We start from the raw sequence: 16,409 nt of genomic DNA on the forward strand, positions 1-16,409 counted from the left end.
AAGTGTTTATTTTATACAAAGAAGTTTTCGGCAGTCTCGCGCAACCCTAAATTAATTTCGCAAGGTATCAGTGCAATCATAAGGAATAAAAAAAGATCTTCCCTGTGAACTGCGAATTGATGGAGTTAATTACACGGGTGTTTCACTTGCCAATAAACTTAACGATCATTTCATAGTAGCTGGAGCTCATCACTGTACTGTTCATTATTATGCATCCAGAGCGGTAGACTCATACCTGCTTTCCAGAAGTAATGATTCCATATTTTTGTCGCCTACTTCAATAGATGAAGTCGAATCCATTATAAACGCTCTTAGGAACATTTGTTCATCTGGCGATGACGAATTAGCCGTTTTTCCGATTAAATGTGTTGTTAGTAGTATCGCTGGCCCTCTCGCACATATCTGTAATAGAATGTTGCTCACATAAAATTTTCCTGACAAACTAAAAGTGGCGCGTGTTACAGTGCTCTTCAGACGGAGAAAGAAAAATGGCCCGAATAATTAACGCGCCATTTCAGTGCTGCCACTGTTTTCGAAAGTTAGTTTAGTTTCGTTTATCGGGTTTAACGTCCCAAAGCGACTCAGGCTATGAGAGACGCCGTAGTGGAGGGCTCCGGAAATTTCGACCACCTGGGGTTCTTTAACGTGCACTGACATCGCACAGTACACGGGCCGCTAGAATTTCTCCTCCAAAGAAATTCGACCGCCGCGGCCGGGATCGAACCCGCGTCATTCGGGTCAGCAGAAAGTATCTGAGCGCATACTTTTTAAGCGAGTAAATAGCTTCCTTCAAGTTAAAAATTTAATTTGCGAACAGCAGTATGGCTTTCAGCAAAGTAAATCAACCAAAGCAACACTGTTAGACATAAAAAATTGTTTAATTCAGAATTTTGAAAACAGGCTTTACACTGTTGGAATATTTCTAGATTTTTGCAAGGCTTTTGATTCGGTTAAGCTTTCAATATTGCTTAAAAAGTGAGAGCTATACGGAATTCGTGGAATTGCCAATACACTATTTGAGAGTTATCTAAATGCACGGAGGCAATACACAAAAATACATGATGCAAAATCTGAATTTGGTTTTGTAAGCTTTGGCGTCCCCCAAGGTTCTATTCTAGGACCCCTTTTATTCATTGTATATATCAATGACATTGTTAACATTCCTCTAACTGCTAATGTTGTGCTGCATGCCGATGACACAAATGTGTTTTTTTTTCAGGCCCTAGTCTACAAACGATTGAACAGAAATCTAATGTCTTAAGACAATAGATTGCTGTTAGATTGCTAATAACTTAAGAATTGAAGAAGTGCATAGCGTTCGTTTTCTTGGTGAGTATATCCGCAGTGATCTTGGGTGGACCGATCACGTGAATAGCGTCAGATTGAAAATGGCCCGATAGTTATGTGTGAGTTATCGAATGAGACACATTCTGCCACAACAGGTTAAAAACAATTATATTTTGGTCTGGTTCACTTCCACCTAGTATATTCCAATCTAGTATGGGGTACCTGCAATGCAACCGATTCACTTGAATTATTATCTTTCCAGAAAAAGAGCCTTAAGTGCTTTATGTCCACGTACAACTGATGAAACAAATCTCTTCAAAACTTTTCATGCACGCAGTTTCCTTAACTCCTACAACTTTAGTTTAGCGATTGGCATTTTTCATAAAATTAAGGAGGATTTCAATTCTTTTTGAAATATGTATCTTTCTAGAAAAATGAAATACGAACTGCACATCGTTTTTCTATCTATCACAAAATCCAGGACGAATTATGGAACGCAAAGTATGAATAATCAAATTTCAGCTTTATGTATTGCGCACCCATCTCTAGTGGAAATAGCTGAAGAAGCTGCAAGTTCTATTGCCTTTAAAAAGAAATTGAAGTTGCTCTTTCCTGTTTTGTAATTTTGTGTTTATTTGAGTGGGTCGCTACTGTTTTTTGTTGTTTTACCAGTGTTGAGTATTTTTCTCTTTCTTGCATATTTTTACTCCAGTGTCTGCTGACAATTTCGTAAAAGATTTTCTATTTTGCTGGTATTAGTTCTGTTGTATTTTTCTGGTTAGACAGTTCGCGCGTAACGGTGTCATGTTTCTGTTTTTTAAGATTTTAGGAGTGTCTTTCTTTGTTTGTCTTTGGGATTACACTTGCACCCTAAAGTATGTTGTTCTTTTCTTGTAAAGTGTTTTTTTTATTGCATATGTGATTTTCCGTTTAGTCACCTGTGTCCTGATGTGTTAGCGAGGGTGTAGGCCAACGTTTTTAGATCCCTTTCAGTTTGAAAGCTGCGGTGCGCGGATTGTCGCCTTTCCGTTTCCTCTCGTGCGGTGGTGCTCGCCACGCTGTTTGCCCGACCAGCGTGGCCCTTTGCGTCTACGCCATGGTCACCGCCGCCTGATTTGGAGCAGCCAGCAGATATCAGCATGGAAGATATCAGCTGTCCTGTGCCAGTTGTTGGCAGTGACGCTTATCTTACAGTATAAAAAAGCTTCAAGCAAGGGTGCTTAAAGCATCCCACCAAAAAGATGCTAGAGTTTACCAACATTGTAAACAAAGCAATCCCGATTTCTTGGAAGGAAGGTCCCGTTTTTGAAAGGGACGTTTTTTGGGAGCTGCTAGACGAGCTTGAATTGCAAAACCTTGTTCGGCTTGGATGTGCAGAGCATATGGCCACTTTTACATGCCAAGTGCTGCATTTTGTCCTAGTGACACGCATCCACTTCAAGGCGAGAGACGTGAACCGTCGGCTAGAGAACAGAGAAATATTGTCATTGCAAATAAAAAAGCTCGCCTTCAAGTAGCCATTCCCTCCGTGCTTCCGTCTTAGTGTGTCTGCATTTAATGCTTGTCTGTGTTCAATGAAATTAACATTCTAAAAATGAAAGTGCAGTACGCTGCTCCTGTCTGTGCTATCATTGCAAATAAAAAGCTCTTCTATAGTTATTCCCTCCCTGCATCCAGCTAAGTGTGTCTGCATTTATACTTGTGTTCTCTGAAATTGGAATTCTAAAGAACGTGCAAAATGCTGCTCGCATGTGCGGTGCTTCGTTGATAATATAGCGCGGAATTTCGTGACTGATCTAGAAGCGGAACATCGCTAGTTTTATCCTTTCATTAATGTTTCGTGCTTTCTCCCGAATAAATATTGATAGCTCTACTCCACCATACGCATATCATCAGCGCTAAACGTCGCAAACGTGATGCGATAAAGCGCAATGCAAACGATTGGTTTTTTGCGAACTGGCATCAGCCTGCTCTTTATCTCACCCTTACTAGCCAGGTGAAACATTTCTTTAACCATGAGGCTGAAGTTTCAACGTGACAGCTCCAAAAGTACAGCAAATTTGAGTTCGACGTGTTCGCTCCCAATGTTATCGCGGATGAGAACAGGCTGTCACAGCAACTGCCAAGCGCGAGCGCTCCGGCGCCTCCGGGCCGACAGCGACAGCAGCGCCGCGTGGTGAGTGGAAGCGGACGGGGGCCGCTTTCTCGGGCGCGGCGCGGGGGAGCTTGCAAACTGAAAGGGATCTAAAAACGTTGGGTGTAGGCTTCGTCAGGAGGCGTGCTTTGTCTGCCTTCTTTTGCCTCTCCCATGGGGCATATTGTAAATATGGCCGAATAAACTTTTCAAACCTTTAACCTTACAAAAGGTTTTCGGCGCCGAAGGTTCAAGACAACCGAGTTTAGAAAAAAAAGCTGCATAAATGAAAAACACACTCCAAGCGTGTACAAGCGCTTCGGTTTGCAGATCGACATCGGTAATATCTAGAAATAGTAGGCAATTCTATTCAATGCCAAATGACCTGCAAGTCGCCTCCGCGGCTATACCTCTGCCGATAGTGGAAACTTGTTTACCAACCGCTCACACAAAGATGGCACGCTTCCTACCGCTTTCGCATATGCTGCTCGCGGCTATTTGTTAACCTCGAACGTTCTAGTTGAACGCCATCTACAACCGGTTCTCGATGGTGGCTTTTACCTACTATAAATTAATGCAAACGCAATTTTATTTTTGCTACGCGGAGTATGTATTGAAATGCGGTGTCACTATTGCTAAAAATAGGCGCCGCTGACTGAGTCTTAGCGCTGCCTCTTTCAAAGAGATGCCAATTCGCATTTCTTTTGCGAGCAAAACCATCGCCGCCAAAGCCAACTGTTTACCTTCTTCTGTAGGAAGTCCGTGCACTTAGGTGCCGGTGGTTTAGTGTACGGCCATGAGGACTTCTTGGGTGCTTTTCGTGGCGCTCAGTGTTCTCTTGTGGAACTTGTGGGACTCCGTACCGTTTCTTCAACAACTGGGAGGCATCGTAGGATCCGTCGCCATCATCCTGTTTGCGGCGCACTGGCTTGCAAGGCTCGCCAGGAAGGCGCTCTTTGTGAAGCATCTTCCCATCAACGGAAAGAGTGTTCTCATCACTGGTGAGTTTTACGGGCTCCGGTGACATTCTGTGACGCGGAGATGGTGCTTCCTACAGTGCACAAAATTGGTAATTAAATGCTATCCAGTCCGACAAAGAAACAGAATGTCACTTTTTTCAAGAAGTATTGTGAGGAGAAGAGCTGTTTGTCACGTGCCTGCTTGTTCCCTGAACTGAGCACATTTCCTCTCAGGCTGCGGAAACGGCATAGGCCATGCACTCGCCAAGCGCCTCAGCAGAGAGGGTTTCCTGGTCTTCGCCGGGTGTCGCGACTCCCAGTGCGAAGGAGCCAAGGAGCTCAGCCAACTGAAGAACATCAGAATCCTGCAGATGGACGTCACCAGGGACGAGGAAGTTGAGGAAGCCTACTCTGTCGTCAAGCGAGAGCTCGGCTCCAGAGGTAATGTGCGTCTCCCTCAACGCTTATCACTCCGGACTTATTTCTCTGTACACGCCTGCTTCGCTTTGACTTTTGTACCCGAGTGTGTCTGGGAACTGTATAGGTTTATTCACTTCGGGTACGGGGCTACGCTAAGACACGCAGCCGCCGCGGAAAGCTCAGCGCAAAATGGAAATGAGGATCAGAAGGGTGTTTAATTTTTCCTAAAGCTTCTTTAGTCCTTTAATCTCCTGGCTTCAACGGGTGAACCACGCGCACGCCAAGCACTAGAACATCAACAACACCAACCCTTTCAGCCATGGCCGGCTCGGAGGAGACGCAAAAGCTGGATGATTCAGAAAATTATCCAGTGCTGGGCAGCGATCTTCTTGCAGTGTGGGCCTAGATGCAGCTGTTCTCGTGGTAGGACGCAAGGGGCAATGCGACGCCAAATATTACAGCCATATATCTATGCGCGACTGTCTCCTTTGTAAACAGCGTCTCAGTCTGAATAGTATGCCATGACCTAGAAGTCACGTTATTGGGGCTTGGAGAATAAACCGTTATCCTTGTGGACCTTACCTATGAGAGATACACTGGCAGCAGAGAGAACCTCCATTTTATTTTTTCATGAAAACGTAACGCCTCAAAATTGCCTTTTAGAAGCCTTCATTTCGGTGTCCTCCATTAAATGGGCATATATATGAAAAAATATAGAAAGAATATCCTGCACGAGCTGCGGTAACAAGGCGTAAAATTTGGAGAAAGAAGGGGGGGGGGGGGGCGAAGTCTGGAGCATAGCTGTCCGTATAATTTTTTTAACCTTGGGAGGCCTAGGAAAAAGGAAACCTTTTTCTCAGTTTAAGGAACACTCCTTAAACTAAAAATTAAGTACCGGAACTTTCCACCGCTTTCCACTATCACCGGATGCTTAACGCGCATTGACATCGCACAGGACACGGGCCTCGACAATTTGCCTCTACTGAAATTCGACCGGCGTATTCGGGATCGAACTTTGTGAAAGGATGTTATTTTCAAGGGCTCTATAAAGCTAAAGAGAAAGCTAGGCACACGATTTCGGCCCGTAACTGTAACAGTTGTCCTTGCCTTTCTTTATTTTCTCCGGACAGTCCTCTGGACAGTGGTAGCCAACGCCGGTGTGCGCAACGACGGACTCCTGGAGTGGCTCACGATGGAGAGCATCGTGAAGGTCTTCAACGTGAACGTCTTTGGAACCCTGCGGGTGATCAAGAGATTCCTACCAATGCTCAAGAAGAGCAAGGGACGGGTGATCGTCGTGAATAGTCCATTAGGTAGGAATCAAGCTAGCAAAGAGCGTGGCAAAGTATATTTCGAGCACTTACTGTTGGCAGTCGGTTCAAAACACTCCAGGTTTTTTAAGACAACCAGTCACCATTGATTGCACCGCATCTTATTTTCAAGGTCTATTGGAAAAGAACACGGCTTTCCAATTTCCAGAAATTTGACACAGGCGAATTCGGAAATTTAGCTGAATTCACATATATTATGCATAGAATTGACAATGAGGTTGACGACAATACCGGACATGTTACGAGTGAAACATGCCTGAATATTACTTTTCAGAGTCAAGATTTACTGATTTTTAGAGCCCCAATTTCCCAAGAGCGTCGATGACTTGAACAGGTTACACACCGAGGCCTGTGAGTTTCGTCACCGTGTTGTGCTTCAGTGGTTACCCGCTCACTGCGGCCTCGCAGGCAATGATCGTGCTGATGGTGCAGCAAGATCGGCGCATGGCGACACCTCCTTGTTCCTACCCATACCCTTTTCTCGTAGTGATGGCGCGAGTCCTCTTGCTACTAAATCCTGGCAGATGCAACGCTCTGTGGTGTGATCCGCGGCGTCAGTACAGACCCCTCTTCCGCATCGACCCCGCTTCTGAATTCCGCATGCCACGAAATTTAGAGAGACGTAACTTTAATTTCCTTCACCGAATTCGTCTGGACGTTCCATTTACTAAATTCTATCTTTACAAAATTGGTATATCAAGTAGCCCTCTGTGCCCGACATGTGTGCGCGAGGATATTCAACACTTGATCTGCCACTGCCAGATCTTTAATACTCATCGCGAGACACTGTTAGGTGCTTTAGGACTTCGTCAGGACGGCCCCGTGCAACTGGAGCACGTCCTTGAACCCTGGACTGATGCGACTTCGGCTGAGCGAGGGACAAAAGCTTTCTTAGTTTTTTTAAGGGGCACGGGTTTAGTGGACATACTTTGATAATCATGTATGTTTGTGAGTGCGTGAATGTTGAGTATGTTTGATGTCACCTTTTTTTTTTCTCTCTCTCTCTATCACCCTCTTCTTTCACCCTCATCTGGAGTAGCATGCCAGGCCTATAATCAGGCATATCTCTCCATTATTCATTAAAGTCTCTCTATCTCTCTAACTCCCACAGTTAAAATGTCGTGGATATTTGGAAAACATTACGACTTCCTCAGTTAAAAGGGAACAGCGCAAACAAGTAGTAAAGAGAGAAACGTACACTAAAGCCTGGCAACGCCCTCCAAAAGGCAAAGTCCTCTCCCATGTCTCTCCAGTCAACCCTGTTCTTTGCCAGTTGTAGAGAGCGCGTATACCCCGCCTACTTCTTAATCTCATCCTCCTACTTAACTTTCTGTCGCTCCCCTGCTACGTATGCCTTCTCTTGGAATCCACGCCGTTGCTCTTCACGACCAGCGGTTGTCTTGCCTTCGCTTCCATGCCCTGCCCAAGCCCATTTATTCCTCTTCGTTTCGACTACGATATCATTAACCTACGTTTGTTCCCTCACCCGTTCTGCCCACTTCCGGTCTCTTATCGATACACCTATAATTTTTCTTTCCATAGCTCGAGGCGTTGTCCCTAACTTAAGTTGAACCCTTTTCGTCAGCCTCCACGTTTCTGCCGCATAGGTGCATACCGGTAAGACACACTGCTGTATACTTTTCTCTTCAGGGATATTGGTAACATGTCATTCATGAGTTAAATGACGACTCTGAACTCTAAAAACAGCTTTTTCACTCTAGAGGTAAGTTTAAGCCAGCAAATGGCTCACAGTGCAAGACGAAACAAGTTCGTTCCTTATCGAAGAGGTAGTGAGACGGACACCGGGAGGGCACAACGCCAGCTATTCTTTTCTCAAAAAATAGTCACTCAGGTTGAATGCTCCCGACCATCGTCTTCGCTTCCTCCGTGCATGTTGTTCTCATTTTCAGGTCGCGTTACATTGCCAATGGGTGTACCCTACTGCATGACAAAGCATGCACTGCTGCCCATGGTAGAAGGTTTCCGCAGAGAGTGCCAAGGAAAAGGCGTGGACTTCATCAACATGGAGCCGAGTTTATACAAGTGAGCGCCCTTCAAAACTTTCTAATTGCTGAACTAAAATAGCAACGAAAGTTCGTGAAAAATAAATGCGTTGAGTTATGAACAAGATGTTTGACAGGCGGACTCAAGTATAGAAATGTGAACATGCTGGCATTCGTTCAATGGAAAACGTTGGCAAAGGCACCGCATGATGAATATCTCACTGCCGTAATTAAATACTCTCCTCACCAAGAAGTATGAAGCGCACAAGGCCATCGCCATTGGAGCATTGTTGGCCGGGAATGGGTAGCTACGCAGACAGTGTAAAACAGTTGATAATATTCGCCTATGGTAGACGCGTCGCAGCAGACAGTAGCCTTGGAAATTATGTGGATAAACATTACGTTCGCCACTAGAGCCAAAGCCCGCACAGAATTACACGTGCAGATGTCATACATAAGGCGGCATCTGAATAGTTCATTATTTTTGTCGCCCAACCCGATCTCAGTATTTCTTGCCATACGGTAAGTTATTACAGAAACACGAGCTCAAATTAGTAAAGACAACTAGCTGGCTTCGTAACATTTTGTCTAGGACATTTTATATATGTGTATGTCTCTTGCTACAAATACTTGGTTGCGTCATCATTATTGCCTTGGTGTGCTTTCGCACTATAGTACACCCTGTCACTATCGTGTTGTGCTGTGTTTTCTTTGTAGTCCCAGATAGTAAAGGCAGTAAAAAGACAATGTAAAGGCAGTGTAAAGACAAAGTCAGAGTAAAGGCAGTGCAAAAGCAGTGTTCGACCGCACTGTCACTGACCGTAAAAGCACCTGCCAAAAGTAGCCATGCTTATTTTCCGCTGTCTTCCGATGCTTCACGGTAGTAATAGGAGCTCTAGATCGGAGAACGCTGGCATAGGCAGAAAGGCAGCGCAAGCTAAAAACTGGTTGCCTCCTTCTGCGCATGCGCCGATTCGAGATTAAGCCTTAACAGACGCTCAAGTTGCGGGGCTGTTTTTCTCAGCGCAGGTCGCTTTTGTATACGAAAAGAAAACTGCGCTATCAACGTGGCGACCGACTTTCAACCGAAGTACCCTCGCCTCTTGAGTGAATTTACCGCTATAGTTGAACTTTCTGCCAGGCTCATCGGCTATAAATGCTGCACCTGGCTCTCGTTTTGTACCATTTTCGCACTAAAAGCTACAATTCGCACTATTCCTCGCGCTACATTTTGTTTCGTTCTACGATTCAGCATGTTGAAGGCTTAAGAAAACGTGTCGCTTATTTCGCGAACACAAAACAGTTTTTCGTGTTATAGACGCCGCATGTGGCATCACGGCTAGTTGAGCATCATGGTGCCTGAGTTGGTGTAGGCATATATACACACATCGTCAGGTCCGTCCAATTATGTGAGCTAGGCCTAAGGAAGACTCCTTCGGCTATTCTAGAGCTCTTTATTAATTCCGCGTCTCCAAGCTCCCCCCCCCATTCCCTCTTCTCTTAAATCGGAAAGAGATCTTCTTTTTAAAGAAATGTCTTGCAATATACCTCTATTTTTCAAAGCTTATACTTCCGTTACAGAACTCAGATCACGGCCAACGTTGGCGATCCCGATTTGGTGCAGCAGGAATTCCAGCAGCAGTCTACGGATGTTATAGCCGACTACAGCACGGACGAGATTCAACGCTGGTTGCAGGCGCCGAGACTCTTCTTCGATATGATCGAGAGGAACAACCTCGACGAAGTCGTGGAGCCTATTTTGCTAGCGATTCGCGAGACCGATCCAGATGCCTGCTACGTTTCACCGTGCCGCCTTGGTAGTATCTTGGCACTCGTATTTCCGATTCTTCCCGCAGAGCTTGCTGACTTGGTTGTCCGAACCGCTCTGGAGCTGTTGCCATTTGTAGCACGAATTGCGGGTTTCAAAGCAAAAAAAATCTAATACTCAAACACCACCTCTTCATCGCGAGAAGCTTCTGTCGCTATAGGATAGGTAGTCGGTCTGGTTGTTTTCTGTTATGTCACAAGGAAAGCACGGTGGACAAGCAAAGACAGATGGGAAAGACAAGCAGAGGCACTGAAGAATTGATGTTCAGCCGAAAGACCACTCAGAACGTGGCCATTGGCGACACCCTCCTGCATTATCCTCAACGTGAGTGTCCAACAAAGCACGTCCAACGTACTTTGTTGGGCCCACTCGCTCCGGCTTCTCTCATAGGTGCAGCGTCCCGAGAAAGAGGTTACTCCTGGCAAGCGCTATAGCAAGAGCCGCTACAAGCGGCCACGGATCATACTACAGTGGGGGGCGTTCATCAGCCGCATTTAAGCGACTGTAGTCAAGTGCTGGCCTATATTTCTCGAAACAGAGCCATTAACAGAAATGTCAAGCGTGCGTGGGGAAACTGTTATTAAAGACAGATGTTTTTCGGAAAAATAAACACTTGCTAAAATTCGTGCGCACATAACTTAGTTTGGTGCTGCGACACAGTCTCGTGGAGCCGCCGCGGTGCATCGGTGGTTATGGCGCTCGGCTGCCCTCCCGAAAGACGCGCGTTCGATCCCGGGCGCGGCGGTCGGATTTCACTGAAGGCGAAATCCTAGAGGCCCGTGTACTGTGCGATGTGAGTGCACTTTAACGAACCCCAGGGGGTCGAAATTTCTAAAGACCTCCGCTACTGCGACCCTCATAGCTTGGCTTGCTTTGGGACGTTATACCCCCATAGACGGCAAACCAAACTCCACCGTGGAGTAGACATTTTGTGCGCTTAGGGGAAAGAAAGTAAATGGTGGTTCTTTGCCCACACCGGGAATCCTTCCCAGAGAATTTGTGAACTTTGTATCGGAGCCATTATAAGGCTTTGTCTTGAATAGTGAAGCTTCTGTAAAACTTATATCCTAACAAGTTACGGCAAACTTCTTGGAAGGAAGTGTTCGTTTAGGAGCAAGAAAGGTTGTGTAAGTAGGGATATGTGCCTCATTCGTGAAAGAAGTGTCTCCGCAAGGAAAGAAATTCTAAAGTGCTGCGAGTGTGCAAACTGTTTCCAGCAGTGTTCCTTACAGAAAATACACTGAAGTAATGGTGCAAAGTAGTTCCTCGCAACCTAGTTCCGTTGTGGCCGAATAGCTCTTCTGCTTCTTGAAAAGCATAATGGAACACTTCTGGAATAAAACTCCCGACGTTATTACCAGAACAAATACTTCTTGATTATCGGAAGGAAATGGATGTCGGTGTAACAACGCCTTCGAGAGCATCACTGAAAACGTATGAATCAAACTGAGGCTTAGTATGTCATAGCGTCCACTAACGGTGACACCTGTTTTTCATTTTCGGCCTTTCAAGGCTTACAGGAGCTCCATTCTCAGTGAAACTAGCCTTTTTTCTCATCTGGGAAGGTGTAAGCTCGCACACAAACTTGGAGATTTTGGCCACACGGACACCTGGAGGTGATGCGAGCTAGAAAGAACCGCTACGCTCTCTCCAGATAACTGGGAGAGGAGGAGTATAAACTTTACTTCCGCCCACAAATGTAGCAGACGGCATGGGGTTATAGCCCCATCAAGTGGCCATGAGCCTGTGGCGCTCGGCGACTTCTAGGGCTTTTGTCACAACCGGATCTGTGTGTCCGAGTCGGAACTGAGCAATGCGGCCTCCCACTGGTCTGGATTCGAGAGCTGCAAGCCTCGAGGATAGGAGTCCCGAGGGCAAGCCCAAAGTATGTGGGATAGAGTGGCATGTTGGCCACATAGTTGACAGGAAGGAGAAGTAGACCACAGGGTATAGACCAGATTTTTTTACCCTCGCACGCAGGCTGCGGACGCGCGCCTACTCTCGACGCCAGTCGCCATCTGTCGGCGCGCGCGGCCCGAGGGACTGCGGGTCGCGCCGGCGCCGCGCATAGAACGCATGTTTACGTGTTCGCTTCTGCCGTGTTGTGCTCCATCAGCTAACGTATGAGGGTGTGTGCTGTGCGTCACTACTCAAATTTGCCCTCTTCCAGACAGTGCTGCGGTTATCTTGTGCGCAGTTACTCGTTAAAGTGACATCCGAGGGTAGTCGACCAGGTAGTGTACGGACTGGAAACCGGCACTTCGAAGCAGATTTCTGCGCTGTCGTGTCGTTTGTTGTCGCCTTTTACGTGCGATATCATCTATGATTATAGTATGCATCAGAATGTAGATCTATTGACTTGACTCAGTGGAGTAGTAACTGGATAGGCGAGCTGCAGACTGAAGGTTGTCCCGACGGAGCGCGTGTTTTCGATAACCAGTACGTGTTCAGCATCCTTGCGCTGAGCTTGCTCTTGTTCCCATTAAGAACATTTCATGCACAAGATCGTAAGCACGACTGCTACCGATTTCAGCTGCTTTTTCCGCACGCATGTCAGAGGTATCTGGGGGGTAAAGGTTTATCTATAGTACCTTTCTGCTGTTGGTATCTACCTTAGCTTGGTTTTGTTTATTAAGGTTTTACGTCCCAAAGCGACTCAGGCTATGAAGGACGCCGTAGTGAAGGGCTCCGGAAATTTCGACCACCTGGGGTTCTTTAACGTGCACTGACATCGCACAGTACACGGGCCTCTAGAATGTCGCCTCCTTCGAAATTCGGCCGCCGCGGCCGGGATCGAACCCGCGTCTTTTGGGCCAGAGCAGAGAGCCGTAACCACTGAGCCACCGCAGCGGTGCGGTATCTACATTATTCATAGGAAAATATGCGCGATTTCATTACATTTTCCACACTTAGCCAAACGCCTACGCTACGCTCTCACACGCGGCGAGAGCTCCTGAATAAAATAACGCGACTTCGGACCTCAGAATTAGTGAAAGCTGGATTAGCTGCTCATATCTATTCAAGCTTTTATAAATTAAGCGAAAGTACGTTTTTATGCACCAGGTTGCATAAACCATGACAAAATTTGTTTTCTGTTGGCGCTGCGACTCAGTTGAGCTCACAGCGGTAATTTGTTGATAAACTGGCGCGGCGACAAGGAAGCCATGTGTGGAAGGGGGGGGGGGGACTTTATGGCCGGCAGGAAGGAATAAGAGTGCATGGGAATTGGAACTGCATACTAGCCGCACACCTAATTCTTGATATTGAATAAAAAGTTTCTTTGCGGTGGAGCACCAAGACGGAATTCGATATAAGCACGAGCGCGTTCTAAGCGCCGGCACAATTAACCTGAATGTCAAACTAAATGTCATTAAAACGCGTCAATGTTATCGCTTTGATAACGTAAATACTTCCTGTGACACAGCCACGCAGCAGAAGTATGCTCGGCAATGTTTTTTTTAGCGCCCGAAGCGCGGCTATATGCAGGCGCGGCCGCGGAACTGCCGCAGCCCCGCAGTCCCCAAAGAAACGCCCGCACCGCGGCGCGCCAGTCGCTGCAAAATGGCCGCGCCGGGAAATATATCGCGGGGTTGGGGAAGGTGTTCGTTTGGAGTTTCCTCCACGCAACCTCTTGGGGTTTGGTGAGAGAACTATGTCCAGGGGATAAAGAAGCCTACCTAAGAGGTAGTGCATGGCTAGGTCATGAAGTGTAACCATACGACCTCTCGCCGTCCGCAGGACAGGCGACACCACTACGGCACGATCGGCGCCACTGTACAACCTTGCAGAGCGCTCGGCCAGGCGCTCGCGCGGTGTAGCTCGTACTGAGCGCGATAGTATACATCGACGGTCTGAAGACGTCCTGGGGCCCATCGCAGCCAATTTCTGGAATTTCAAGCTATTCTCTTCCCGTGTACTGATGTCACAGCTGCACCCGTCATCTGCGAACAACGAACGCAAATTCCTAAATCTTATAATCGGTGGCTGGTGGGCGTGGCTTTGCCCATTTCGGCAGCACCCGCAGCGGCCTGCTGCGGAAGGAAGGCTAACACTCGTCCTTTTTCAGGTTGGTGGCATATTGTTTGATATTATATAACGATGCATGCTCTGTAATGTCAATGCTCCCGCTGCCATAAGAGGTTCTAAGGTGTCGTGCTTCTTCTAAACTGTTGTACGTTGCTGTCTGATCACTTTCTGTAACGACCCGCCGCGATGGCTCACTGGTTACGGCGCTCGGCTGCTGACCCGAAAGACGTGAGTTCGATCACCGCCACGGCTACCACATTTCGGTGGAGGCAAAATTCTAAAGGCCCGTATAATATGCGATATCAGTGCTCGTTAAAGAACCCCAGTTGGTCGAAATTTCCGGAGCCCTCCACTACGGCGTTCCTTGTAGCCTGAGTCGCTTTGGGACGTTAAACCCCATATACCAACCAGCCTTGTTTTAAGTGGTGAATGCTGCGTTAGATTAGGCGGAACCTAACAGATGCCGGGGAAGTTGAGGGGGAAGGGATACGGAGAGGGGGAGGGAGACGGCACGACAACAATAGTGAGATCTCGGAAGTCAGCGACTAAGATTCATCTGCGTTCATGACAAAAGCACATCGTTTCTCCGTCATATGAAAGTACTTCATTGATAAGAGTTTTTATTGTTGTTTACTTCAGGAAGCTTTACTGTATATCATCATGACTACTAAGAGGATTCTGGTGTGGGCTAGTTGGTTCATGCTTAATAAACAGATTCACAACAGCGCTACGGAACAAGGACAGAAGGAACACGAAAAACACATTTTTGTTTTGATTTGGTTAGTTTTGCAAATTTGTCTTTGTCCTGGGCCTCTTTATTTATTGTCAAGCCGTATTCAGAAATAACCTGCTTTTAAGGGACTATGCATTAAATTAATTTAGATTACATAAAGCGGACAGGAGATGGGCATTCCATCATTCGTCACCTCAGAGCAAAACTTTTTGAGCTAGAATCAATATAAACGAAGTTATAGACGAATAAAAATTACGCTCCTCATCTCCCCCCTCAACTCGTACACGCGGGGCACCGGAAAAACATAAATAAAACAGCTCTGGGACTGGGCCCCGCTCGTGATTACGTCATTCGCTGATGTTCGGCTTGAGACTTCCGGTTGTCGCACCCAGCACCCCAGCTACCCCAGCAGCAGCGTCGGCAGCGTCTCTCCGGTCTCTCTTCGCCTTCCTGGATTGCGGTGGGCGTCGGATTTCTTTGCTTGTCACTGCGACAAAGGCACAGCGAGTGGCTCCCGAACTCCCGACACAAAGAGGCGGCAGAGGTAAATTGAAACCATATTCGCGAAGGCAATGCCGTTCCTCACGCTTGCCCAAGGGGGTCACGCCGCGGCACGAGCAGACGACTTTCACGGCCACCGGAAGTGAACCCGGGAAGTCGTGGCTGCCGTGGCTCCAGCGTATGACAGCGTGTAGTGGCCTGCCGACGTCATGGAACTACTGACGTCTATTTTCACGATTTTAGTTCCAAAATCGCTCACTACGAAGACACCAATAGGTCCGCGAATTTTAAACCACACGTTTTTTTAAAAATTCGTAATAAATTGCCGGCTCAGCTCCGAAGACTCATACTTAGTGTGAATGCTTCTTAGCATCATTTCTAAACACTATAAAAAAATTACAAGCGGCTTTTAATTCGTTGCACAGTCCCTTTAAAAGAGCGCCTGTCTTTCTCTCCCATTCATCACGTTGGCTGAAATATCTTTTCCAACAAGTTAAACAAAACGTTGACCACATCAGGGCATTAAAACCTGAAGAAACTTGACGACGCTGACCTCTATGTTAGACTGCGTGTTTAAAACGTGGATTTATTGAAGCTGTGACTGATTACAGCATTTTAAAACTCCCTCCGAGTGTTTGAGTGAGTGCGTGCGCAAATGTGCCTGTCAAGACGGGTTGGGGGGGGGGGGGGGGGTACTATTACCAGAGGTTGCTTCTCATTATTCCTAATATCTAAGCCATCGGTATCTCGCACCTCACGTCTCGCACCTCACGTCTCGCACCAATGATGGCGGTGGATCTCAGAATAATCAGACTCCTGCTGCTTTAAGCAAACACTTAGTCACATCACTAAAGCACTGGCATACCTTACAGCAAAAGCAGACGACTTGACAACCATGAAAGAAACTGTGTCGAACATCGAAACGTCCCTCCAACACATGTCTGATAGCTACGACAAACTACTAGAAACATCGGAGAGGCATGAAAGGGAGATCGAGTTCCTTCGCAAGAGAGTTGAAAACATTGAGCAAAGGCTTGAAATTCAAAAACTGCGCCAAGAACTGTATGACCTAAATCAGTACAGTAGACGTCAGAATATGGAAATTCATTGACTGCCTGTGACTGAAGGTGAAAAGCTGCTAGACAAAGTTAACGATCTTGCGAGGAAACTTGATTTGCCCTCCATTG

The 16,409-nt window shown here is 46.7% G+C and overlaps 1 protein-coding gene across 2 annotated transcripts; it reads left to right on the plus strand.

Moving 5' to 3' along the window:
* Positions 1-590: 590 nt before the first annotated feature.
* LOC149330603 (estradiol 17-beta-dehydrogenase 2-like) lies at positions 591-14,256 on the plus strand. 2 transcript variants are annotated; one of them, XM_089561219.1, is made up of 6 exons: positions 591-4,422; positions 4,615-4,821; positions 5,931-6,113; positions 8,042-8,174; positions 9,716-9,951; positions 13,701-14,256. In XM_089561219.1, exons 1-6 carry the CDS (start codon positions 4,218-4,220, stop codon positions 13,778-13,780), a joined length of 1,044 nt encoding a protein of 347 aa, XP_089417345.1. In that variant the 5' UTR covers positions 591-4,217; the 3' UTR covers positions 13,781-14,256. The 2 variants fall into 2 exon arrangements, with proteins under 2 accessions (XP_089417345.1, XP_089417344.1); XM_089561218.1 differs by lacking the exon at positions 13,701-14,256 and having other exon boundaries at positions 9,716-11,908.
* The last annotated feature ends 2,153 nt before the right edge of the window (positions 14,257-16,409 follow it).

Source organism: Amblyomma mixtum, chromosome 9, assembly GCF_055824585.1.
Source record: "Amblyomma mixtum isolate Tamu chromosome 9, ASM5582458v1, whole genome shotgun sequence".
Taxonomy (NCBI): domain Eukaryota; kingdom Metazoa; phylum Arthropoda; class Arachnida; order Ixodida; family Ixodidae; genus Amblyomma; species Amblyomma mixtum.